Raw genomic sequence first — 25,907 nt, forward strand, 5'->3', positions numbered from 1 at the left:
CGCCGCGGGCCCCGCCCGGCCCCGCGTGCCGTCCTCCTCGTGGCTCGGCCCGGCCCCGGGATGGTGGGGGCCGCAGGCTCCGGCGGGCGGGCCGCGGGCGGGGCGGGGGGTGGGGGCTGGTGCCCGGCATCTGGCTCCGGAGGCTCCGCGGGGGCTCGCAGGGCCTCTGGACTGCGGCAGAAGGAGAGGATTAAGCTGAGATGGCAGTTGAAGGAAGGAGATGGATGAAAGCTTCATTAACTCCAAGCTCACGTCCCAATTTCTTTCCCCTGAGAAGCAGTGTGAAAAAAGTTTGGTTTCCTTGTGATGGGAAAGTGCTGCGTGATTGTGTTTGCTTTTCTTACCTTTTAATTCCTTATTTGTGAACAACAACAAAAAATTAAGCATTGTTTGTTGATCATGGAGGACTCCAATTTTAATTAAGCAGGAAAAAAATCTTGCTAACAGAGAGGCTGAAGAAATATTGCAACCCGTTTTAATATCTATGTTAGTGATTAAGCTTCTCACGTGACTTAATTGAAACTGGCGAATATCTTAAGAACTCAAAGAAATGAAAATTAAAAGGGTGCTGGGTATGACATGTCTTTATTTTCCCCCTCCAATCTCGTCCAATAACTAAACTGACTTTTATGATCAATCCTAAAATGTGCCATAGAAAACAGACTTCCTGATTCCATAAAAATATCTTGAGTACTGCTTTATGACACAGTTGTTCATGCTTGAATTCCCTCTCCCTTCTTACAAAGTTACCATTAGTTACACTTCTAAACCCTACTTCCAATTCTTTGTCTCTGCTCACTCTCCGGAATTCTCCTCCATATTTCAATTCCCAGACACTCTTGAACTTTGCACATGCTGCCAGTTTCAGCTTGCGCAGAATAATCAGTATATTAATTCCACTCGGAGACAGTGAGATTTTTCTAACACAATCTGCCCAACCTGAACTCTTTCCTTCAGAAACACTTTGCCTTTAAAAAGAAACTCCCAGCATGAACCTCATATGAAGCGACATGTAACAGACAGTGCATGTGGCGCTGGGCGAGCAGCTCAGAATTAAAAGAGAATTTTTCACTTTGTTTCTTTGGTGCCATGTGCATAATGTACATGTGGACAAAACTGACATCAGACATTTAAAGCAAAAAAAGAGTGGGGGGAGGGGGGATGTGATGGTGGAGGGAAAGAAAGAAAATATGTTGATAAAAACAGTAACTTCTGTTAATCTACATTTTTCAGTTACTGTCTTAATTAAGAATGTTAGGAAATATGTTGCAGTTTAATTGCATTGTTTCAAGAAATTCTAATGCTGACAAATTTGGGACCATGTACACTTGGATGGTAAAAGGGATTGAAGTGGTAATTTCTTCCAACTGGTAGATAATCAAAATTATGCTTTCCACAGACAATCCCCCTGCCCTTGATCCTAAATTCAGACGACAAAGTAAGAATAGCCTAACACTTAGCATGTTCAGTATGAAATGAGCTCTGAAAAAGAAAGAAAGAAAGAAAGAAAGAAAGAAAGAAAGAAAGAAAGAAAGGAACGTGTTTTTAACCTATGTGTATGAGACAGGAATAATTTTTCAATATAAATACAAAGAATTCACAAAAAATGAAAGAGCACTTTATCTGAAATTTCTGGGTAACATTATTATCCTTGTAGAAAATAGTTATTTAGAAAAAAGTCGGTACCAATCTTCAAATTATTCTCTGATGACCTTAAGACAGTAAAAATCATTTGCCTCAGCCACAAGTACATAAACATAATGACAGTCTGAAGACACATTCAGATGTCAGGACACTGTGTCCTTTTCTCCTTCTGCAGCATAGACGCTCTAGGCTTCATTTCTCTTTGGAGGGAAGACTGCATCATCACAAAGCAAAATAAATTAAAATGTATTTTCCTTGCTCAGAGTACCTTTGATAGAAGTTATAGTAGACAGGGTAGCCTCCCACTTGCTACAGTTTACCACAGCCAACTCATTTTTAACCTGGATGTTGCATTTCTTACTTGATCCCATTGTCTGGGACCTGGGTAGCTGGGCTCACTGCCTCTGAGAAGGGAGGTGGCCACTCACACAGCACAAACCAGGCGCTGACCAACGACCCCCACTGACCTGACTACTTCAATCAAACTGGTTTGATGATTTGGTCAGTTCTTTGACTGGATCCACTATTCATTTCACTGTCCATTAACCACGGTTTATGATACACCTAGAGCCTCAGAGTTAGTTATCTATCCAGCTGAGGAGGTGGGCCTAACTTTTCTAGCAGCTAAAGATACAGCATTACACGTGCAATGGCCCTGAAATTAGAATAAAATAAGATCTGTTTGCCCGAAAACGTAGCTGAAATGTCCAAAAAGCTTGGTTAAGAGAACAAACTCGAAAGACCTGCTCTCACTAGGAGGTCTTGTGGCTTTTTCTGCCTCAGCCTCCCAGAACAAGAATGGCCAGAGGACTTGACCACAGCTGAAATCCTGCCAATGTGCTGCCACCATCAGTGTCTCAATTCTTAAACTTTTATTTACGTTTGTATTAGAGAACAGAATCCTAAAGGTCTCAAATTGCTGGATAAATGGCATGCGTGACCTCGGATTCCAGAGAGTTCACCAGTATGGAATTAGTACAAATTTTTTTCATGTCTCACAGGAGGTCCAAAATAGTGAAGGGACACATCTCTTGTGTGCTCAACACCTGGGACCACATAAAACTCCCAGCTGACTGACCAAGAAATGAAAGATTTTCCATCTTTTAGGGTTTCTGTAAATTCTGATGGTAGAGGACATTCCGCCCGCCCCTCCCCACAGTAGCTGGGCAACCTCCCCAGAAAACCCTTTGTCAGGCAGCGCTGGAGGCTGGTGTGCAGAGCCTGGACCCCTGCGGAGGGTGGCAGGAGGGGACACTGTGCTGAGCAGGACCGGAGCATCGTTAATCACCAGATCAGACAATGAGAGGAGAGTTCAAGTGGACACAGAGGCAGGGAGAACTCACGAGTGTAATTATAAGTTGAAAAGTTCTGAGTCAGTTCTCAGAGTTTAGAGAACATTAAAAGAAGAACACACAATACTGGGGGAAAAATAGGGAAGCAGTACACGCCCGAGGGCCAATTGCCTCTCCAGCAGCGGCAAGGCTGTTCCTGGGCTCGCAGGACCATTTGTTCCATTACACAATCTCCTGAAGCCATTTAGAGAGAGCTCAAACAACTGCCTGTACCAACACGACACATGGCTTCCCATCCCGACTCTTTGCTAATCCAGACGCTCTAACCATCTTTCTTTAAGATGCCATATGGTTGGCAGAAGCCTGTAGATCTAGCAGCACATCTGCTTGTGCGTTTCTTCTTCCCTCCATCCCCCCAACAAAAGAAGGATAGAGAGACAGACCAAGAGGAGGGCATGCGTGTGTACCTCTGCCTATATTGTTATTTCTTTTTACAGATTCTAACTAAATAAAACTATTACGGGGATGACTGGAATTATTCAGGGCTGGATCATTTTTTTACTAGACAACATGGCAGATTTATTTGCTTGTCAACGATTTAAATCAAGATTAGAAAAACAAAGGATGGATGATCTCCTTTCTCCAAAGGAAAACCGGTTCAAAGCTCTCCCTCTGGGAATCCTTGAAATGCTTTCTTGCCGAAGGAGAGGGACAGCACCCTTGCCTGAAGCGATTTCTCCTCTTCTTTTCGAGGAAGACAGACAAGCTGAGAAACTAGCAGATACCCAGAGCCTGCTTTGTTAGCAAGCACACGCGGCTGTATGCTAATGCATCGGCACCGACACGCTGCTTTTTTGGTGTGATGAGCAAAGATTGTTGACACTGTTGAAATCCTGGCTCTCCTGGCCTGTGAGCACACGGGCTGCCTCCTTGGAATCTGGCCCCCAGTAAGACAGGCTGCAAAAAAATAATACATTTTCTACTCTCCTGATGACTGAAATCTGGCCATTTGCAACTTAGAGCAGTTGGGCAGGGGGAGGGGACATTAGAAAAACATTCTAAGATATTCTATCAAGCTAGGAATCAAAAAGACACAGGTGAAAATTGTGGGTTTCTTTTAAACTAAAAGTTAAACCTGGTAGACATGTGTGAGTGATCAAGGCCAGGATGCTGGCTTCAGGAGCAAACCCTGAAAAGTGAGGGTGAGGGGCCATTATTGTAGCCTCTGCTGCACCGGGTAGCTGGGACGTTCCCACCACACCGGGCAGAGGGCAGTCTGCAGATGAGACAGCCCCACTAATGGCACCATCTCAGTTACAGGAGAAAAGCTAAGTTTCAGACCTTCTTGTAAATTTTTCTGAACCATATGTTGGTTGACCATACATGGTTTACCAAGTCTGTAGAAATATATGGCAGCAAAAAAGCAAAGCAGATATTCCGTTGTTGCAAAAGTACTTTTTTTAAGTCAAAGAAGAGTAGGGGAAACCACATCTTCTGATTGCTGAGCATGAAATATCCCTTTACCCGCCTAAAAACTCTAAGGGGTAGGTATTATTATTGCAATTTAACAGATAAGGAGACTGAGGCTTAGAAAGGATTACAAAAAAGAAACAAAAGATCCCAGAACTTTGGCAAAGTTATGCAGCTAGGAACTGCCAAACTCAAAAGGCCGTGCCTACCTCACTTACAGTCCAGGAGGCCCCAGGTGTGCAGCTACACTTATACACACAAGCATTACCTAGTGGATATGCCCAGGGTCAAGTATGCAAGTCTAAGCAGGTCACTATTACCTGGTGAGCAATACACCAGTTATAATTAGTATTCAGGCAGGGGCATCAAATAGTAGATTCCATTTACTTGTACTTTTAACGTGAATACAGGTTCATGTAACTGAAATGTATAAACATGAGACGTGACTAAAAAAAACATTGAACATTATAATAAAAATATCAGAATTTATCCATTCAAAAAGTATGCCCTTTAAACAATTCACCTTGGGGCCAGCACATGCATTTCAACCACACTGCCATCACCTAGGACTTGCTGACGTGTTCCTTCATAGCCTAGGGCTTAGTGGATACACATGTAGGTTTGTGATTGAGTGTATATTAAGTGCATTTCATCAAAATCATATGTTTTAATAAAATACCTGCAGTCTATGCTGTACTAATCTATGATGAATCAACAGCTCAGAGCAGATATGAGCCTGATTCTATTATCAACAGGAACAACAAACTATCATTAACAATTCTGTTATTATCACTGAGATGTGGCTATGTAGAATGATGAGTTTAAATTTAAAAAAAAAGATGTATGTTGAAATCTGAGCATGATCCAAGGCAAATGCTTCTAAGCCTATTTCATTTCTAATGTAAAATGATACTACCTACCTCACAGGATTGTTGTGAGAATTAGAGATAACATGTAAAGTGCCCGGCACTTTGTAGATTCTCAATAAATGAAAATACAATCATTATTGTTACTATTTTCAATAGAGGGCTTCGGAGCATATAGAAAGTGCTTTCACATACATTAGCTCATTCAACTCTGAAAACAGCCCTGGAATGTAAGAAGTTTTTCTTCTATCTAATGAATTAGATAGTTGAGATTCAAAAATAAAATAACTAAAGCAATAAATAACATGAGCTATTATTATTATTAATTATTTACTGAGCCCTTTCTACATGCAGTTACTGTGATAAGTGCTTTTCTAGCCATTTCCAATTGTAATAGCAACACTTTGAAGAACGTATTACTGGTACTCTTATAATTCTCATTTTGTAGACAAGAAACTGAGGCTAAGAGATGCTGCCAATATCTCGCCTAAATGCACATAGTTAGTAAGTGGCAGAGCTGGAAAACAATCCCAGGTCTGTCTTCTAAACCCACAATACTAACAATAGCTGTAAAATATTGAAGACAGGACTAAAAGCCAGATTTCTCTGTTTAAAATCCAGGGCCCTTTTGTCTGTACCACATTGTCCTTTGGGACTTATCTAAAGCTACTGTACATGTGACAATGAAACTTCCTAGCATAAAAATCCTTGTCCTTAGCAAATTTCTATGTATGCTAACAAATTCTATAGGGCTTATGGTTAAAATGTCATAAACAATGCACACTCACGCAGAGCCTGAATGCTGGGTGCTCCCCTACAGCACAGTGAAACATTAAAGCAGGGCTCTTTTATAAGATGGCAGGACATGACATATGCATGTGAATGCATCACACACATAAACACACACCAACAAAGCTGTCATTATATATTTGGAAACTAATATCATTGAAACTGTCAGAAACTTTTTTTATCAAGATAATAGTCTTTCAATAAAAATTAACTGTCAGTAGAAGGCTTCCAAATCAAAATTATATGCTAGGGGTACTAGAACATTCAGAGGTTGCTGACCATATGCTGACATGAAGAAATGGGAGCTGGTGCAACTAAAATCTGGATTTATGGTTCACGTATGTGCTTTACCAGACAACCCTCTCCAAATAAGGCCACGGAGCTGCTCTTGTGAACTCTCTCCTTGTTTCTGGTGCAGTGGGACAAGGGGGCAGTCATCTCAGGTAGGCTCTTCTTGACCTCTCTGCTCTCTCCCTCCCTGTGTCCCCTTTATCTGATCGGACCTGGACTGATTTCTGTAAGTCAAGTTTCCCCATTGGTTCTCTCCTCTATTACCAGAGCTTCCAGGCTCCTAATTTCATTGCTGACTTCAACCCAGTTCAAAGTGGAACAGGATTTCAAACAAACAAACAAAATAAACAAGCAGGAGCCTTTGCTATCACTTCAGTGCTTCCAAATTCATAAATCTTTGATCACATTTTCAGTCAATATGGAGGGAGGGTCCCAGCACATGGATTGTGAATGGAAATGTGTTACTTGGAATTTAGTGCTCTGTAAGTGCAAGGTGCCCCACGGGTTTCAGACTTAAAGGATATAAATCTCGAAGGCTTCTCAAGAGTACTCTGGAATGCATCATTATGAGGCAGCACTCATATCTACCAAGAATGGAGACCTACATATTAACTGTCCCACGAGAGTGAGACTAGGTGCCCCAGAGGCAGACATTTTAAATGATATGTCTTTCACTAATTTCATAGGCTGCAGTAGTCCTGTGTGGTAGCATGAGAACAAAAATACTATTTTATTCTAACTTTGCTAAAGGTATGGGTAGGATGGACTTCCCCTATCATAAGTGAGTGTGACTTCCTGAGCAAGCTTATCCACTCTGAATAGGACCTATATAACTTACACCTCCTGGAGTACAACACAAGCTCTGATTTCCTATTACACCTTGTTCTGTGTGCTGGGCACTTTAGCAACTCACATAGCTCGTGTTTGCTGAGCAATTTACTATGTGTCAGGTACTGTTCTGAACATTTCTGTGTGCTAACTTGTTCAATTCTCTTAACCAATTCTCATGATTTAATAGGCTCATATTAAGTACCTTGCCCCAAATCACACAGCACAGAAGCTAAGCCATCTGGGTTCAGGATGCACAGTCTTAACTACCCTTCCCTACAATGACTCTCAGAGACATTATGTAGGAAAGGATATGATGCCTACCTAGCCTACCAGCCATGGGAATTTGGTGTCATTTAGCCTCTTTGACCCTGAGTTTCTTCAAAGCAAAACATAATTTAAACAACAATTGTCACACCTATCTATGTCAAAGGGTGGATATATGTATATTATATTCTCTCACATGTTTACTGCTTTCTTTTTCCCACGTGCAGAAGTCTTTTCTAGGCCCAAGTCGGTTGTGACCTCCTTGAGGGGAGAGGCCAGTATCTAGTATATTTTGGTAACTACCATGGCCAGAGCTCATAGTTAGTCATCACCATCTTCATCATAGCCTTGTAAGTTGTTGCCACTGTGGGTGCTAATTGGGGTATCCAAAATGAAAAACCAAGGAACCTTTGCTTTGCTAGTTAAAGACAGGGACAAAGCTTGTTCATACTGCATTTGGTGTTTAAATGCCTTTTCCAAAACAGTCTCAGATGAATTGAAAGGGCGGTGAAATTAGCCAGCTCCACTAAGACACAAAGCAATTGTCTGACCTGGACTAATGTAGAGCAAAACGAGTGGTATCTTCCCTTCTGGAAGCCCCTGAGGTCAGGTTTGTCACCTGCCCATGTTACACAGGGATATTAAAAACAATACCACAACAACTGACTGGACACAGCTAATGTGATGAAAAGGGTGATGAGATTATATACATAAAAAGAAACACTGCCTTTCTAGAGACAGAGAAAATTGTTAATACAAATGAACAGATGCTTGGGAAGAAAATATTATTTCCAAAACCCAGACAAAGCTCTATTTATTACATTTCAGAGACACTTAAATTATAGTGTCTGAAAGCTATCCTATCAAGGGTATCTGTGACACCTAAATTATCTAAAAATCTGAAAGGTTAAGCCGAAATAAAGACTTTACTGTGAGAAAGACTTAGGGAGAAAAAGTTCTTTTTTTTCTCAAAGGATCAGGTGATTAAATCTACTGTGTAGCATAACCTAATGAGTACTAAGTTCCAGCACTAAACTTTATGGAAATCCAACAGAATATTAAATTCAAAATTCATTCAGAGATGTTAATATGTGCTATTTTAAAATCTAAATGCAAATTTCACTATTCCTATGGTCTGTTGATATTCTTGTTGTTCACATTGGTTCTTTGGGCACTCCGCTGCCCCAAGCTCCAGGCCTGCCCCAGGCGCTCCACAGAAGTCCCGGGGTGTTCTCTGTGCCTCTGTGCTGGGCCAGGCCTAGAATGGAGGTGCTGGGCGTGGCAGCCACTGAGCAGGCTTGGGCTCGGATTTGTTACCATCAACCCTGACCCTCCCAGAAGAAACCAGGCTCACCACTGCCTCTCCCACTGACTAGCATGCTTCTGGCTGCCTCTAGGCATTTCCAGAAAATGGACTGTCACACACTAGGTTAAGGAGAAAAAAAGGAAATCTTATTTAGTTGGGCCCAGGAAAAGTTAAACAATGAATCAAGTGACCTGAATGGGAGTCACTGTCACAGTCCAGTGTAGATATAACTCTAAATCTTTTCAGTTCATCATTCCAGCCAATTCAATTCAAGTAAAATACAGACTTCAGTCTAGATTGGAAAGACAACAAAAACAACAGCATAAGGAAGCACACTAAAATCCATTATCGCCTGTGATATTTACAGGTACTTTCAATCTATGTTTCCTTAGGATGGGGTGACCTGACCTTGAATGCCAGGGGTGTCCAATAGGAATCTTTATCACTCTATGCAAGTGATAGAGTGATATTGCCTTTCTCCCTTCATCTACTTCTTGTTTATTGTTCCACCTTACTTCCTACACACCTCACCGGGTGTTGTGCAGCTTAGTAAGTTAGCAAAGGCTTGTGATTTTCCTAATGAAAGGTGTTAATGGTGTTATGTAAATACACAGTATTATTTTGTCTTTATTCCAGCATTCCTGGATTGAAATAGTTCAGTGTGTGTAAATATGTTGAATCATGTGTATTAATTGCATTTTTTTTGAGTAATTCCCTGGCATTCCAGTTAACTAAGTAGATGCAAGCTTACTTGCACAATGAAATATTAAGCGTAGTCTCAGACAATTAGTCATAAGTCTTTGTGCCTTTCAAATCAAATTCTAGCTAGATGAATCCACCCAGCACTTATAGTCATTTGCTTGAATACTAGACAGAATCACTAAGTTGTGACCTCCCATGAAAATAAACAGAGGCAGATGCAAAGGTTAAAGTTTACAACATAGCAAGTAGCCTACCCCAGAAGATGGGGACAAGTATGTAAGCTCCTGGTAAACAATTAGCATAAATAACCAAAGAGCCTAAGTGTACAACATTCAGAAAAAAAATTTAAAAGTACGAATACCACCACATGTTTTAAGTTGGAATTTCCAAAAATAAATATTACTATGAGGATCAAGTGTCAATCGGGGCCACGTTAGCTCTTTTTTCTTTTTTTTTTTGCAGTACGCGGGCCTCTCACTGCTGTGGCCTCTCCCGTTGTGGAGCACAGGCTCGGGACACGCAGGCTCAGCGGCCATGGCTCACGGGCCCAGCCGCTCCGCGGCATGTGGGATCTTCCCGGACCGGGGCACGAACCCGCGTCCCCTGCATCGCCAGGAGGACTCTCAACCACTGCGCCACCAGGGAAGCCCAGAAAGTGTTTGAGTCAGGATGGTCTTGGGGCTAAAAAGCCACAGGGACACTCCTGGTTAGCTGGCTGAGTCATCAGGTGGTCCAACAAGGCAAAGAACCATGCCATGATATTGGGAATATAAGGGCAGTCAGCTGGAAGTGATGTGCTGCTTCTCATCTTGGGCCTTAAGTCTAGAATGATCTTCCATAGTGTGGAATACAAAAAAATGTTAATAAAGCAATAAGTCCAAATACATGTTATGAGTTCTGGTCACAGTGCCTACCAAAATATGTGATACTGGCCCCTCCCCTCAAAGAGGTCACAGCCCATTTGGGCCTAGAAAAGACCTTTACACATGGGAAAAAGAAAGCAGTAAATACGTGTGAAGGGAATGGTCCAGGTGTCAGTGAGTGGTCTTAGAATTCAGAAGAGGAATTCATTCAAGAAAACTTCTCCATTGATTCTAAAGCACTGTGTATTACTGATTTTAAAAATGCACAACAGTGCATTTATATGCATCAATAACGCAGAAATAAGTAAGGGGATGGAAATGAAATAGACAGTCTAGCTGGTAACAAAGGCTTCGATGTGATAAATTTCAAAACAAAGTAGAATGGTAATGTAGTGCAAATCTGACTGGATGTGCCAGAAATAGAAAATGTTTCCCACTAATGCAAACTTTTTTGGAGACTAAGAAAGTGGACTTCTAAAGCTTCTCAAAGACTGCAAGTCATGCCACAGACAGTTATAAGGAACGGGTAACTCCTGAAAGCCTTCTGCAGATTGCAACAAAGACTTTAGATGCAGCTCTCCCCAACCAGAATTCATGGGCTCACGACGAGGTCAGGGACACCTTACAGAGCACATACTGGAAGAGTCAGACTGACCCAACATACTTTCTCTTTGATCACCCTTATATTTGACTGTATTTTAGTAAATTATCCATGTAGTTGTATTTTGACAGCTCTCTTTACAGCAGTAAAACAAAATGTGTGCATCGCAAATGGCAAAGATTCAAATTTCAGCTATGTTTATCCAAAATAGCACTGAACTGCTTCTGTACTTATGCTATACTGCCTACAGCTTTACGGAAGGGAAGACAGATGGGATGAATTTAGCAGGGAAACAGCTGTGGCTTGAAGAAGAGACAAGCAAAAGTTTTGCTATCAGGCTTCATTATGTATCAAGGTACCAGTAAAATGTGTATCCGTAAGGCAGCCAAAAAAGTGTTTTTCATTTGACTAGTGATAATTACCTTTTCTCAACAGCTGACAATGTTCTAAGTGGCATTAAATAGGTAAAGTAATTAAGCAGTAAGATATAACAGGCAGTGCCTTGCTGGGAATCGTGGTTTCCCTCAAGTGTGCTGGGAGGTACAAACTAAAGGGCCACTGACTTCAACCTCGTGAGAAATGCAGCAAGCCCGAGAATTTGCTGGTGGGAGTGCACACAAATAGGAAAAAGGGGGAAAAGCTATCCATGGAGACTGGCAGTTGGGAGCTTATTTGTGTGACCATGACATTACTGAAAGAAAGTTAAGTAAGCTCCCACCTCTACCCTTTTCACCTATTTCTTAGTGATGAGTGTGCATCATTCACACTTTGTGGCAATCAACTGGACCTTGAAATGGAGAGTTTGGGCTATTTATTTTTCTGAATCATCTCTGTCTATTTTTAAATGCCCACTTAGATATTCTTCAAGACTAAGATGCTTCAACTTTTCTGAGATCAGGAAATTTCCAGTTTTTACACTGTTGAGGGGGTGATCAATTACTTTGCGAGTTAGGCTTGCTCAGAGTGATGATTCTTGCTGGCACCAATCCCATTCTCTCCTGCAGCCTCAGGGAAAAACTAACAAATGTGCTACTGCAAATCCTATAGATCCTCCTATAGAAGTAGTGTTCACTGCACAAACTTTGTGTTTAAAATAATAAACCATGCATCCTGTGAAAAAATTGTACCCCTGTATTAATTACCTTAAGTAGAGATATTGGGTGGCTACCCAAATTATATATAATGTATGCACTTTATTAACCCCTGAAAAACTGCTCTATTAAATAGTTTTTTTTAAATAAATCTAATTTATGCCACAATGGTAAATAACATCATGTTCCACCCAGATCAATAACATTATTATCGCCATGGTAACAGAAAGGGGAAAAGCAGAGAAAGCCTTAAAAAGGAACAAACACAATACAACATATATACAACAAACCATGGTGTGACTGATGTTTGGTGGCACAAAGTTCTCCTAAAAAGTCTGGAATTACCACATCACCACTGAATGGCAATAAATAAAAAGCATTAACATACTCAAAAGCATGTTAACTGCTTAGAAACTTAATAACTTCCTAAGTATCTTACCATCACTTTCCGTTCCCGTTCTTTCAAAAGGTTATATATTTTATTTCCTTCTGTGTGCAACTATCTCCCCCCTCCCCGCCCCACCGTAAGCTTATGGTAAAGCTCCTCTACTTTTTTCAGTGACTTTTGCTTCTCCAACACTTCTCAGGCCTCTACCTGACTACATCTTGACAACCCCCCTGACAGCCACTGATTTTCTGGGTCCATTTAGCAGCAGAGAGACTGTGAGGTGTTGTGGGGAGAGCACAGGCTCTGGAGTCAGGCAAACCTGTTTAATTTCTAGCTTCACCTCTCATGGACTATGCAACTGGGGTCACATTTCCTTCTTCTGAGCCTCAGTTTCCTTATCTGTGAATTGGGGTAAACCTTGGAGGGCTGTTGTAGAGCACCTAGTGTAACGGCAGAGTAAAGTGTCAATAACTAGGAATGACATTACAGAAAGAAAATATTTTACTGAATTGCCCTTTCTGCCGTCGTCTTATTTCAAATTATTGCTTCTCTTTTTCTTCTCACTATTCATCAATCTGTCTGAAATTTAAGGTAACATAAATATATTTGAAACTGTTAATATTTTACTCTCTCTACCACATTTTCTTCCATGTATCAGAACACAAGATTTTCCCATATAGACAAAGGATACTCATGCTTAAGATACGTATGCAACAGCTTAAGACATGTATGTTGGGACTCAATTCAGAAACTGATCAAGATGCTCCTTGTAGGACAATAGTAGCAGTTTAATGGCAGGAGAGCAGCTCAGATAGCACAGAGAATGGGAACATAAAACAATAACAAATCTTGTTGGAAGTAAAGGAGGAATTTTTTTTTAAATTGCTATTATGGGAGCTAAAGTATTCCTAAGATTCTTTGCATCAGCATCCCTTCTTCATAGACTTGGGAGCAGCACTGCCTGGGATCAAGTTCAGCCTCTGTCATGTAGTAGCTGGGTGACCTTGAGCAAGTTACTTAACCTCATTATGCCTCAGTTTCCTCCTTGATAAAATGGGGACAAAGCTAGCATTTGCCTCACAGGGTTGTTGTAAGAGTTAAGCATGTTAATGAAGGTAAGTGCTTAGAATAAGAACAATGGCTGGTGCATAGTAAGGACTATGTACATTAGCTGCTGCAATGATAATGATTTTGACAAAATTATATATTTATTATCTGTTGTATAAACATATACTGTATAATAATTATCACTACTGTAAGAGGTTCAGGAAATTTGTACATCATGGCAGGTGGTTTAATACAGTGTTCAATGGCTATCAAATTGTGGAAAATGGGGAATCAAGGAGAGGGCCAGGAATCAAGAAGCCTTGAAAGCACAAAATGAGAGCAGACACAGGGCCCTGCGCCAGGGAGGCTAAAGGTGTGGATGAACTTCTTTTATATAAGCCATGTTCTTAAGATTGTCCTTGTTGAATACTCAGACTTCTTCATAAGGAACATGGTCCTAAAATTAGTAACTTGCTCAGACCCACACAAAAGTCAAGACCAAATAGAACTTTGTCTTGTGTGTCCTGAGCGTTCATTTTGGGATGGATTCTGAAGGTTCCTACAGGGAGCTCTCTATCCATACCATGATACTTGACAATTATATTTCTGACAGAGAGAGATACCTTGGGTACTGCAGCCAAAAAGAGAAGAAAACATATAACAACAGTCTAGCACCAATGCTGTCTCACAGTGTTAAGTCAATAAAATCGCTGTCTCTTGGTTTCCTCATACTGTAAATGATAATAACCACCCTTGATAACCACTTAACAGAGGGTTGGAGAGTGCCAGCTGAAATTCATAAGGGACACTTGCTGTTGGATTTATATAAACACAGAGACAATCTCTCTTTTAAGAATCAATTTTGAGTGACTTCAATGTGTTAAGGACAAAAGCTTTATAAAACTAATGAAAAACTGGACTTACATATTGTACTTTGACATCAAGCATCAACATTACAAATGTCAGGTTTGCACAAGGACTGCTACCAGCAGAAAGTTAAGAAATAAATACACTGTATTTGAAAAACTATTTGTCCATGTAGTGATGCCAGTCAACAATGGGAAACTGTTGCAAATATGAATACTGATAGGCCAATCAAAGCAAATACATTTTTACTTAAACGGTGGAGTCTTTCCCTATATTTTCTATAGGGCTCCTATATTGCATTTAAAATTATCAGCTATAAATTGATTTAATTTAAAAGGAAAGAACTATGTCTTATACCCAAAACCAACTATTAAATAATGTGGACATTTAAATAAATTATTTTTAGCTTTGTGATGATTTTCACTGTTGATGTGACACTGAGAATGAAATTTCTTTAATGTCTTCAGTGTTCAGGATCAACACAATAGACACACACTGAATTTAAATATTTATAAGATTCTTTCCAGAAAGAAAAATTATGAAATAATCAATAAGCTAATTTTTACAAAGAAGGATGTATCTGGCAAAAAAAAAAAGAAGAAAAAAAGATATAAGGTCCATTTGTTACTTACAAAGCATTAATGTTTTCTAACATGTGTGGTAAATACCTATGATTCTTCCACCCATTTTCCTTTTTGGAAGTTCACCACTGTATATTCTGAGACAATCTGCTCCCCTAGAATATGAAATTTGAATAAAGCAGATTTCGTTGATTTTTTTTCCCCAGATGAATACACAAAGACCCTTAAAAAACAAATGTTCTTTAAAACACAGCATGATGAGTATATTTAATATTTATTAAAAATATAGCATCTACCAAAAGACCTTGAAACTGAGCTCTAGCTCTTCCAGCCCAATTCTACAAGAGAGAGTTAAATAAGATCAGAATAAAAGGTCCAGGAAAAGCACTATAAAAAAGAGGGGATAAAGACAGAAGATTGCCTCCCAAAATAAAAAGAAAAAAAAGAAACAACCTCCCCCCACCCCACACCAGCAGAAACAAACAAGTAAACTGCTCCCCCTCCATTTTTTTAAAATGCTGGGAATGATCCACTTTCACCTATGCACATTAGTGTAAAAATAAAAGCTATAAGACTGGTTTTCCTTAGGTATTTGCATGAAATGTAGACACGGCTGACAGTTCACGTGAATTTCTTTTATCACTTTTTCTAAGTAGATTCTCCCATTCTAGTTTCATTACACGTGGAGGCATCCATTTTTTAAGATGACTTTTATTTTGCCACTATAATCCCCAATTTTTCATCTATTTCTGCAGGTTCATTAAACTAATTCCCTGAAATGCCTCACATCTCTTAACTTTCAATAACGTGAATGGCTCAGTGGCCTTGAGTCACCTGCGTGACCCAGGCCAGCCACAGAGTTAATAAGAGAATTTCCCCACTGGCCAGGGTAGCATTAAGGAGGAAAGCAGAACCTGACCACTCTTCTGACCTAATTACATCAGGCTTTCCCTTTCAGTGAACCAAACCAAGGAGAGGAAGCTGAGGAGAAGGGTTTTCTATCCAGATAAACTCTGTGAGCTCCTGGCTCATGCAGTGGATAAGCAGTTGGAGGAGAAAGAAAACTAGAATGATGAAGACCAAAGAAGGGAGCCGCGTTCTGAGGCCTCCCAGACGCTGGCACAGCCATTAGCCCACTCTACTGGTCCTTGCGCCCAGAACACACATGTCTTGAGTGCAGAGACCATTCTGACCCATTTTTTGTTTTCTTGGGGCCCAGGACAGTGCCCAACCAAGTACGGTGACAAATTTGAAACTGCTGGTTTGTTAGGTAACATTATCAAATATACTCTGCCCTTGATATGGGCACAAACAGAGGGGTCTAATAAACTGAACCACATTTACAAACATTACAAGGAGAACTTACTACAACGGGTTATGTTAAGGGAAGAATGTCCACTTAAGTAATCAATTTTGTAAAATTGGATTTAATATATCAGGTTTGCCTAAAGTGAGATATAATGACAATAGCTTGGCTTTCTATCAAGCTGAATTTGGGGTAAGACATTTTGAATTAGGGTCATTTATTAAATTTCAGAGTCTCCAGTCTCTTTGCACAACTGAATGTGATCAAGATAGATAGAAGTAAAGTGTTAACAATTGGACTACTTTTTCCTGTTAGGGTAAAATAAAACCTCAAAATTCCCTAGGAATTTTCTGTTATAATTTTTAAAACTTTTCATTCCTTCATCCTGAAATAGAAAGATTCCCTTAAAAAAAAATTGTTGTACTTTTAAAATGTGCCCCAGATTTTTCTTGTCTGAGGAATTATGGCATTTTTATTCTAAGTAGTGTACATAGCTTTAAAATTAATATTTATTTTGGTTATTGAATCTAAAATAAACATTGTTACAAAGTTATGTGGTGGATTCTACTCACTGACCAAGCATTTATCTCCACATCCTCTAGCAAGTTTTCTCTGACCAACCTAGATGTCCAGCATGGTGGATGGTACACTTGTTTATTGAAATCCTGACCAGACAAATGGCCCATCCAGTAGGAAGTGCTATGTTGCTCACTAGGCAAGATGGAAAAACAAATAAAGAACACTTCTCTCAAATGCAAATAAAAACTACAGTGAGGTATCACCTCACACGGGTCAGAATGGCCATCATCAAAAAGTCTACAAATAATAAAAGCTGGAGAGGGTGTGGAGAAAAAGGAACCCTCCTACACTGTTGGTAGGAAGATAAATTGGTAACCACTATGGAGAACAGTATGGCAGTTCCTTAAAACACTAAAAATAGAGCTACCACATGACCCAGCAATCCCACTCCTGGGCATATATCTGGAGAAAATCATAATTTGAAAAGATACATGCACCCCAATGTTCACTGCAGCACTATTTACAATAGCCAGGACATGGAAGCAACCTAAATGTCCATCGACAGAGGAATGGATAAAGAAGATGTGGTATATTTATACAATGGAATATTACTCAGCTATAAAAAAGAATGAAATAATGCCATTTGCAGCAACATAGATGGACCTAGAGATTATCACACTAAGTGAAGTAAGCCAAAGACAAATATCATGTGATATCGCTTATATGTGGAATCTAAAAAAATAAACGAAACAAATGAACTTATATATAAAACAGAAATAGTCCCACAGACATAGAAAACAAACTTATGGTTACCAAAGGGGAAATGGGGGGGAACGATATATTAGGAGTTTGGGATTAACAAAAACACACTACTATATATAAAAATAGATAACCAACAGGGACCTACTGTACAGCACAGGGAACTAACCTCAGTACTTTGTAATAATCTATAAGGGAAAAGAATCTGAAAAAAAAAGTATAAATGAATCACTTTGTTGTATACCTGAAACTAACACAACATTGTAAATCAACTATTCTTCAGTTAAAAAAAAGAACACTTCTCTCAAGCAGCTCACCATCCAGCGGGGAACATAATCAGGAAGATAGTGCAGGTTACAGGAGAAGCATGGGTTTTAGAAATCTCAACTATTTAATAATTACACACCTGACAAAGATTCTCTCCTTGACCAATCTTTAGTCAGGTTCCTCTAAGCCCTCTTTTCAACCAGGCTTTGACCTTGGGCTTCAGTGTCTGCCCTTGTCAGGCCTGCCTTGCCCAGTTTTAGCAAGAATACTGTCAGTTTAAAGAGAATCCCCTACCCTTGAAAGCCGATCAGCCTAAATATCTGATCACAATTCCTTAACCTTCACCATTCCCCAAGATCCGATCATCTTGGCCCGCCTTCAGGAAGGATCCTGTTAGATATGTTTGGCCAGAGTCCTCCCTTATCTCTGAAGTTTCTTAGTAATTTTCTATCTACCGGTTGATTCCACACTCCCACCTGCTCCCCAGTCCTGCTCCTTTGACTATCAGCCCTCACACTCCTCCATGGCATATTTGAAATTGAGCCAAGTTCTGTACTACACTCTCTCTCCCCCTATTGCAATAGTGCCTCAATAAAATCTGTTTTTATCACTTCAGCTTCTGTAAGGCTCTGGTTTTTTTGATACTGCTATAAGACTTAGTTTGCTCCTTTGGAGAACAAGATTATTATTATCAATAATAAAAATGAGATAAAATATTACTTTAGCTGAGGCCAAATCCATATTAGTCATTCAGAAAACACTACTTCTTTTCTTACGTACACTTAAAATATATGCTCTAACATGCCCAAAAGGGTACAGTAACACAGACTGTGGTGCACTGGGACTGAAGGGCAAGAAGAAATACGTGCAGAGTGGCTGCATCGCCCTCCCACAGCTCCAAGAAAACCAAATGTGAAAGAAGCTTCTCTGCCCAGATGACTTCGTGTGAACCGTGAACAGGAAACTATGAATTTTAGCCCTGTTACAAATTAGTTCCCAGATGCTCTGGTTGGCCTCTGTGTCTCAGACTCATTGTCTCAAAGGGAAGACAATACTAATGGATCCATCTTGCACAGTATATACAAAAAAAAGTATCTATTTCATGTTTTAAAGGTCACTGAATATATAACAGCTAGATAGTTGAAGCAAAATACCATATTCATCAGTGAAATAGAAAAGTTTAGCAGCATTCATCTGTTCTCATTTTAAATTTACCACAGTATGTAAATTAGAGGATTTAAAAAAGCATCAGGCAAAAATCTGAGCTAGGTGCGAATGAAAAGCACAATCAGAAGCAAATTTGTGACTGCTTGAAGGGTAAGAGTTTGCCAAATGGGCTGGTACTTAGATTTTACTACTAATCTGAGTTTATGTAAAGCCAGTAGAAAGATCCCAATTATTATTAAATACCCAGAGTAGAAGTTTGCTGCTAAACTGCTGTACAGTATCGGTCTCAGGTTGGTTCTTGTAAGCATCTTATTTTAGGTACTGAAATTATCACAGGAATACCACGCACAAAGCTGAACTTTAAATACACAGTCCCAGTCATATATACAGTCTGAAGAAAATAAACCAAATACAATTTGGATTAGAGACTGAATTACCTGATTTTAAAAATATTTTGCAGTAGTTGAGAGAATCTACTCAGCCAGGAATAGCAGTTATTGTACCAACTTAACATTACAAAATACGATTGATGGCAAAATGAGATAACCTGATCATTCTTAACGGGATTTTTTTACATCCAAAACATTCATACTATATCAGAAAAGTACAGAGGCGGGTTTGTGATTCACACTTTTGTAGATCTCAGTGGGCCAATATGTTACATTGAGACAACAGCCTACTATTTAAACAGCACCCTGTCTGGTTTCCATGGAACAAATTACCTTCAAAAACAAAATGAACTAGATTAAGTGAAGCCAAGGGAAGGTCAAACTCAAGAATGCTGCACATTGTCAAACCTGAGAGTCAGGAGACCTGCTGACTTGGGCTGGGGCCTCGAGCCAGCCAAGAACGAAATTTAGAGTCAGAAACAGCTTAAGTGACTACGAAGTCCAGCCTGAGAAACAAGGAGACAGATGCCCACTCAGGTGCCAAATCCAACCCTGCTTCAAAACCAATTGTGTGACAAGAGAGCATAAACCTCAGTCTGAATCTCAGTCTCAGAATGCTTTTGATTACTTCCTGCTTCCTCAAGTAACATCATATTTAATCAATTCTGAAAAGTGGGGATAATAAAATAAATGCCTTTTCTGCCTCATAATGCCTAATCATTCAAAATGTTACACTTTTTGAGTGCCTACTATATTCTAGCACTGTTCTAGGCAGTAGGAAATTGGTGATGAAAACGACAGACAAGTCCTGGCCTCGTGACACATTCTAAACAAGGAGAACAAACAGGGTAAGTATAGAGAACAGGGGGTCAGGAGTTCTTCATTGTTTTGAGATTCTGATTAAAGACCAGCTCTAGAACCTTGCCTGCTACAATGGAGGCACCCAAAAACTAACTGGATCTGCTTCCCAGAAAAGAAATGAATGGACATTAAATTTTGCATACATTTTCTGGAAATTCGTAGCCCATCTCTGGAGTTCAGTTTAAGAAAAGAGAAGTGATCTATAACATTGATAAACCAGCAGAAGAGGAAAGGTCTGAGAACTCAGAGGAAAACATGATAAAAACAAAGCAATGGTATAAGTACAGGGCAAGAGCAATCAATAAGGCAAAATGGAAAAACAGACAGGGATCTAACTCTCTTTGGAAGGGTTTAGTCAGGAAAGGTTTCCTAAAAGAGGCAAAACATGAACTGGGCTTTTTTTTTTTTTTTTACTGTTTACATTTCCTTTTACAAAAGTAACACATGCTCAGTGCAGAAAACTTAGCAATTATTGGAATATGTGAAGGAAGAAAATACACCAATAATCCCACTGCTTAGAGACAGTTAATTTATTATATCCTCTGTGTGTCGTGTGTGTGTGTATGTGTGCGTGTGTGTGTGTGTGTGTGTGTACAAGTTGGCAATGTTAAATTTACTTTTTACTCAACATCCAGGTTAGATTGAATGTATATGCATTTGAGGCAAGAGCTGGGGCAGAGTTGGATTATTCTGCATAACAGAGGGGTAAGGAGTTTATGGTCCCCAGAACATGAGAAAGCAAATAATTTGAAAGTTATGGGGGAGGGAGGAAGCAGGAGCAAGGAAAAAAGTACCAGAGTAGATATGTAGATATATAGCCTAGAAAGGACTTTGAAGGAGAGAACTAAGTATCAGTGGAGATTACTACATTTTTTCTAAGAGATGTGTGGTGTTAGTGTTCTCCATTTTCTTAATTACAATGTCCTTAGTAAAGTCCATGCTGCTCAGCAGTGCTTTTGTGCATATGAAGTCTTTGGGGAACTCTAGGAGATGTGGATTTCTACATACAAGTTGACATAGGGCAAAATTTGAGTCCACATGTGTGAGATACAAAATCTAGAGTGTGAAGAAGACATGATATTTTGGGTACATATCTATTTTTTTTTTTTGCAAAAAATAGAATCATATCATATAATATATACTACTTATATCCTATTTTCCCTTGGAGATATATTTTGAACACGTGCAATGTCAATAAACACTTTTCTTCCAATAAATGATTTTACTGGCATTTTATAATTCCATTGTAGGGAATTTACATACTGTTTATGTAACTAATCTTCTGATGTTGGATATTTTGATTATTTGATTTAATATTTTGATTTGATTATTTTTAATGTTCTTCTCTTAGAAATAATACTACTGCTTGGAGTCATAATTAGTAGGACTGGCCAAAGAGAGGTATCATTATACTTATTATACTGTATTTTATTATCTATTAGATTTCTGTCCTGCTAGGACTCTTGCACCTCGCACCAAGGACAATATATGATAAGTGTACTGCAGGGAGGAGAGATCAGCACGGCTGGGAGGTGAAGGAAGGCTAAACACTGGCAATGTCAGGAGCTTGTAAGTCAGCTACCATCTCTCTTCTGATGTAATTCTTTTTTTTTGCGGTACGCGAGCCTCTCACTGCTGTGGCCTCTCCCGTTGTGGAGCACTGGCTCCCGACGCGCAGGCTCAGCGGCCATGGCTCACGGGCCCAGCCGCTCCGCGGCATGTGGGATCCTCCCGGACCGGGGCACAAACCCGCGTCCCCTGCATCGGCAGGCGGACTCTCAACCACTGCGCCACCTGGGAAGCCCTTCTGATGCAATTCTTGACGCCAATTTCTTGGGATTTAAAATATTTATTGTAAAAACTATAAATCTAGTTTGAATGGTCACAGAAATAAGGGATATGTAAATTTGAAAAAAAAATGTAGACTTGCTTTAGGGAATATTTAAGCCAAACGAAGACATGACCAACAAATGTCATTTTAAAATCATTTGCTTTTAAGGCATTCTGAAGATTCATTCCCAGAGATATCAAAAATGTCACTGGGATTTAGACCAGAGAAACAGCTACTAACAGGGGGAAAACATTACTTGATTCCTCCCTTTTCCTCATTTCTCATATCCTATCAACTGCTAGCCAATTTTACCCCCTAAATATTTCTCCAATCCATCGCCTCTTCTTCATCTCTATTTCAGGCTTTAATTATTTCCTATCTAGTTTCCCTGCTTAGCTCCCCCAAATCCATCTTTTATGCAGCCACCAGGGTGAGTTACTTGAAATGCCAATCTGCTGTTGTGACCTGTTTAAAATTCTTCATTGGCTCCCCGATACCTTGAGGATAAAAAGCCAGATCCCTGGCACGGACCTCCAATTCATTCCTGCTTTCTGCCTTCCCCACCCCTCCACCGACACTGACCTGTTTGTAGCTCTTACACCACAAGATAGCACCTCTCTCTCCAGAGCTTTCCTCCAGTTTTCCTCTCTGCCTGGCATGTAGCCTTGTACATCCTCTAAAGTTAAGTTTTGGCCTCCCTACCTCCAAAAAGTTCCCCAGCATCTCTCGGGCTGGATTTGTGCCTCTCTTCAGTAATCCTATGCTGCTACATGCCCATCTCTTTAGCACATGAGGTGTGCGGGGCTACAGTGAAGGATTTACACCTCCTTCTCCAGAGAGCAAGAGGTCAGTGATTGCTTAATTTATCTTCTGTATCTCCACGACCTGCAGTTCCTATCATGTAACAGGTATTCAATCACTTTTTTTTAACATCTTTATTGGAGTATAATTGCTTTACAACGTTGTGTTAGTTTCTGCTGTATAACAAAGTGAATCAGCTACATGTATACATATATCCTCATATCCCCTCCCTCTTGCGTCTCCCTCCCACCCTCCCTATCCCACCCCTCTAGGTGTTCAAAAAGCACCGAGTTGATCTCCCCGTGTGATGCAGCTGCTACCCACTAGCTATCTATTTTACATTTGGTAGTGTATATATGTCCATGCCACTCTCTCACTTCGTCCCAGCTTACCCTTCCCCCTCCCCATGTCCTCAAGTCCATTCTCTGCATTTGTGTCTGCCAACAAACACATGAAAAGATGCTCAACATCACTAATCATTAGAGAAATGCAAATCAAAACTACAATGAGGTATCACCTCACACCGGTCAGAACGACCATCATCAAAAGGTATTCAATCACTTTTGTGTTGGTTTTGTTTGTTTTTGTTTTGGATGGACCAAACCATTCTATAGCTTTAAAAGGTTGAAAGAGCTAATAAAGCCAGGTGAGTTCAAATCCTAATGGATTGGTGGAAAGAAATGAGGACACATACGGAATCAGCACACATTAATCCTAACCATTAACTAAAAGCTTTTAAATTAAAAAAAAATCAGTTCCTAGATAATTACTCATTAATTCAACATAATTTTATACACTGGGACTTCAGAGATTGATAACTCATGGTTCACACTGAAGACTTCACAATCTAACAAGGGAAAAGGACATAAAATGCCATGAATACAGTGCTCAAAGTGCTAGAAAATAGAAACATTTACTATAGAAATAAGAGGGCGTGACTAACTGTCTAGAATTAAGGAATGTTGACCTCTAGGGAGAGCTCAAAGTTTCTATTAGTTTCTATTCCCACCCCTACCCATCCCCCAAATCCTTCCCTGAAAGCAGTTCTCATATGAGATATCTAGAGATCAGGCCCAAATGTATTTTTCAGCCTTTCCTTGGGGTCATTTAGTCTCCATAGTGAAGAGGGGGAGATCTAGGACCCTAAGATGGCAATATGGACTTGAGGCAAAGGAGGCTGTCTGGGCTGCCTCATTTACAGTCATTTAGGCTTCCCGGTTCTAGGCAAAAAGCCAAAAGGAGTCCAGGACTCTTATGACCCAGCCAGGCCTAGCAGGAGCTAACCCTGCAGGTGAACACAGTGGCATAATTCAAAATAAGAAATGTGAAATGCAACACTAACACTATGTTCTAAGAGCCATGTGGAAAAACTGGAGCACTTCCAGATATAGGTCACAAAAATGATTATTTAAATGTGGGACAGATATAGAAGTTAAGTATATTTGGTTTGAACCAGAAATGATCATTTCTTTCCAAGGATCAGTTTCCAAGGGCTCTTCTGCCTGGTCCTGTAAAAGAAGAAAAATGTTTCCCAGCCTCAATTCTACATTATCTCCTTCATCTATGATACAAAAATTACTAGCATTATGTGAGATGTAAAATTTAGCTGATTAAAAAAAAACCTCTCACATAGTTGCATCTTAACAATCATTCTGTAATCTATCAGGCCATTGTGGAAACCAAACGCTTGGAAAATGCCTAACTCATTCCAAATTACTGTCATAAAATTTATAAAGTCAAAGTCATTTATATAACTGCTAACAACCTTAACAAGCAGCTCCATTAAATGTGACCTACAAACCTTGCAAAATAAGGATCAACTAATAACACAATGAGTAGTTAAATGGCCTAGATAGTGTGAGGGAGCCATTCCAGTTTTAATGAGATCAAAGCATATTTAATAATTGTGATTAATATTTACTGAGTGCTCTCTGGTTGTACATCATTATGCAATAAAAATTTAGATTTATATTACTTAATGACAGTAATTAGATGCACATATATTGAGCAGTTTTTCCAAATGTGGGGATGTAGATAAGAGGTTATAAATTATTTTTAAGTTGTGTATACACATCAAACTCTGTTTTTGTCTCATCATTTTTTTCCCTTCTACAGTTTTGGGAGACTGAAAATGATGAGTTAGAAGACAAAAATGACTGCAAATTCATTTAGTGAGTGACTTCTAAGTGCCTGGCCCTTGGCTATGTACGAGAGAAACAATGATAACTAGGATATGGTTCCTGTTCTTAAGGAACTCCTTCTAATGAGTCAGACATTCAAAGAATAATTATCATGTCCTGTGCGCTTGATCAAAATGCTGTTTGAACGAAGTGTTGAGTAATACAGAGAGTGGGGTTAAGGAAGGCTTCACTGAAGAGATGACAGCTGACCTGAATCTCAAGAAAGAAGAGATCTCTAGGTAGAGAAAGGAAAGGTATTTCAGGTTTTGGGAAGCACAGGCAAGAGCATCTGGACTATGAATTCTCAAAGACAAGAGCTAAGTCTTATGCATCTTTTTAATCCCTAAGCTTAGCACAAGTCCCTGCTGGCACTCAGTAAATATCTCGAGTGTATGTATAAACAGTTAATGAATAGATTAATAATTGGATGAACACAAAATCCTCTTTCTGTATATACCATTCAGAAATGATTCCTGATCCCCAAGAAGAAGGAAAAACAGCAACAAAAAAAAAAATCCCTTTTGAGAGTCCATGAACTGAGAAAAAGATAGCTGTTACTCTCCTTGCTCATCATAGCCAGATGAATTGTAATAGAGATAATCAAGACTTCCGAGAACTATTCCTCTCCAAATCCATTCCTTGATATAGTCTCAGTAACCTGGAATAATCACACCTCAACTTTCACCTGTAAATAGCAGACTCCCATTGTTTGGCAGTGCAGCTGTACACAACAGCCATGAGCCGCTCTTCCTGCCTATGGGTTAGAAAGCATGGACTTGGTATTCACGCCACACATTAGAGTATAAAAGGAAAAAGTGAAAAACCATGTTTGTAATAGGAGGAGTAAGGGGCGAAAGATGATCAAAGAGCCATGAAAAACTATGCAGGTCCTCCATGAAGTGCCACAGTGGGTTCTTTCCACCCTTAGATTAAT

At 39.7% G+C, this 25,907-nt stretch overlaps 1 protein-coding gene across 4 annotated transcripts in view; it reads right to left on the reverse strand.

The window, feature by feature from the left end:
• Nucleotides 1-25,907, reverse strand: part of SDCCAG8 (serologically defined colon cancer antigen 8) — a 259,213-nt gene that overhangs the window by 24,417 nt on the left and 208,889 nt on the right. For 2 of the 4 annotated variants that reach the window (XM_029227090.1, XM_029227096.1), the window contains one exon: nucleotides 3,515-3,893. The exons of the other annotated variants lie outside the window; for them this stretch is intronic. In XM_029227090.1, the coding sequence (XP_029082923.1) occupies nucleotides 3,761-3,893 (133 nt within the window). In that variant the 3' untranslated portion in view covers nucleotides 3,515-3,760. Of the gene's footprint in view, nucleotides 1-3,514; nucleotides 3,894-25,907 lie in introns of those variants that run through there. 4 annotated transcript variants of the gene reach the window in all.

Source organism: Monodon monoceros, unplaced genomic scaffold (genome assembly GCF_005190385.1).
Source record: "Monodon monoceros isolate NGI ecotype Baffin Bay Population unplaced genomic scaffold, NGI_Narwhal_1 Super_Scaffold_18, whole genome shotgun sequence".
NCBI lineage: Eukaryota > Metazoa > Chordata > Mammalia > Artiodactyla > Monodontidae > Monodon > Monodon monoceros.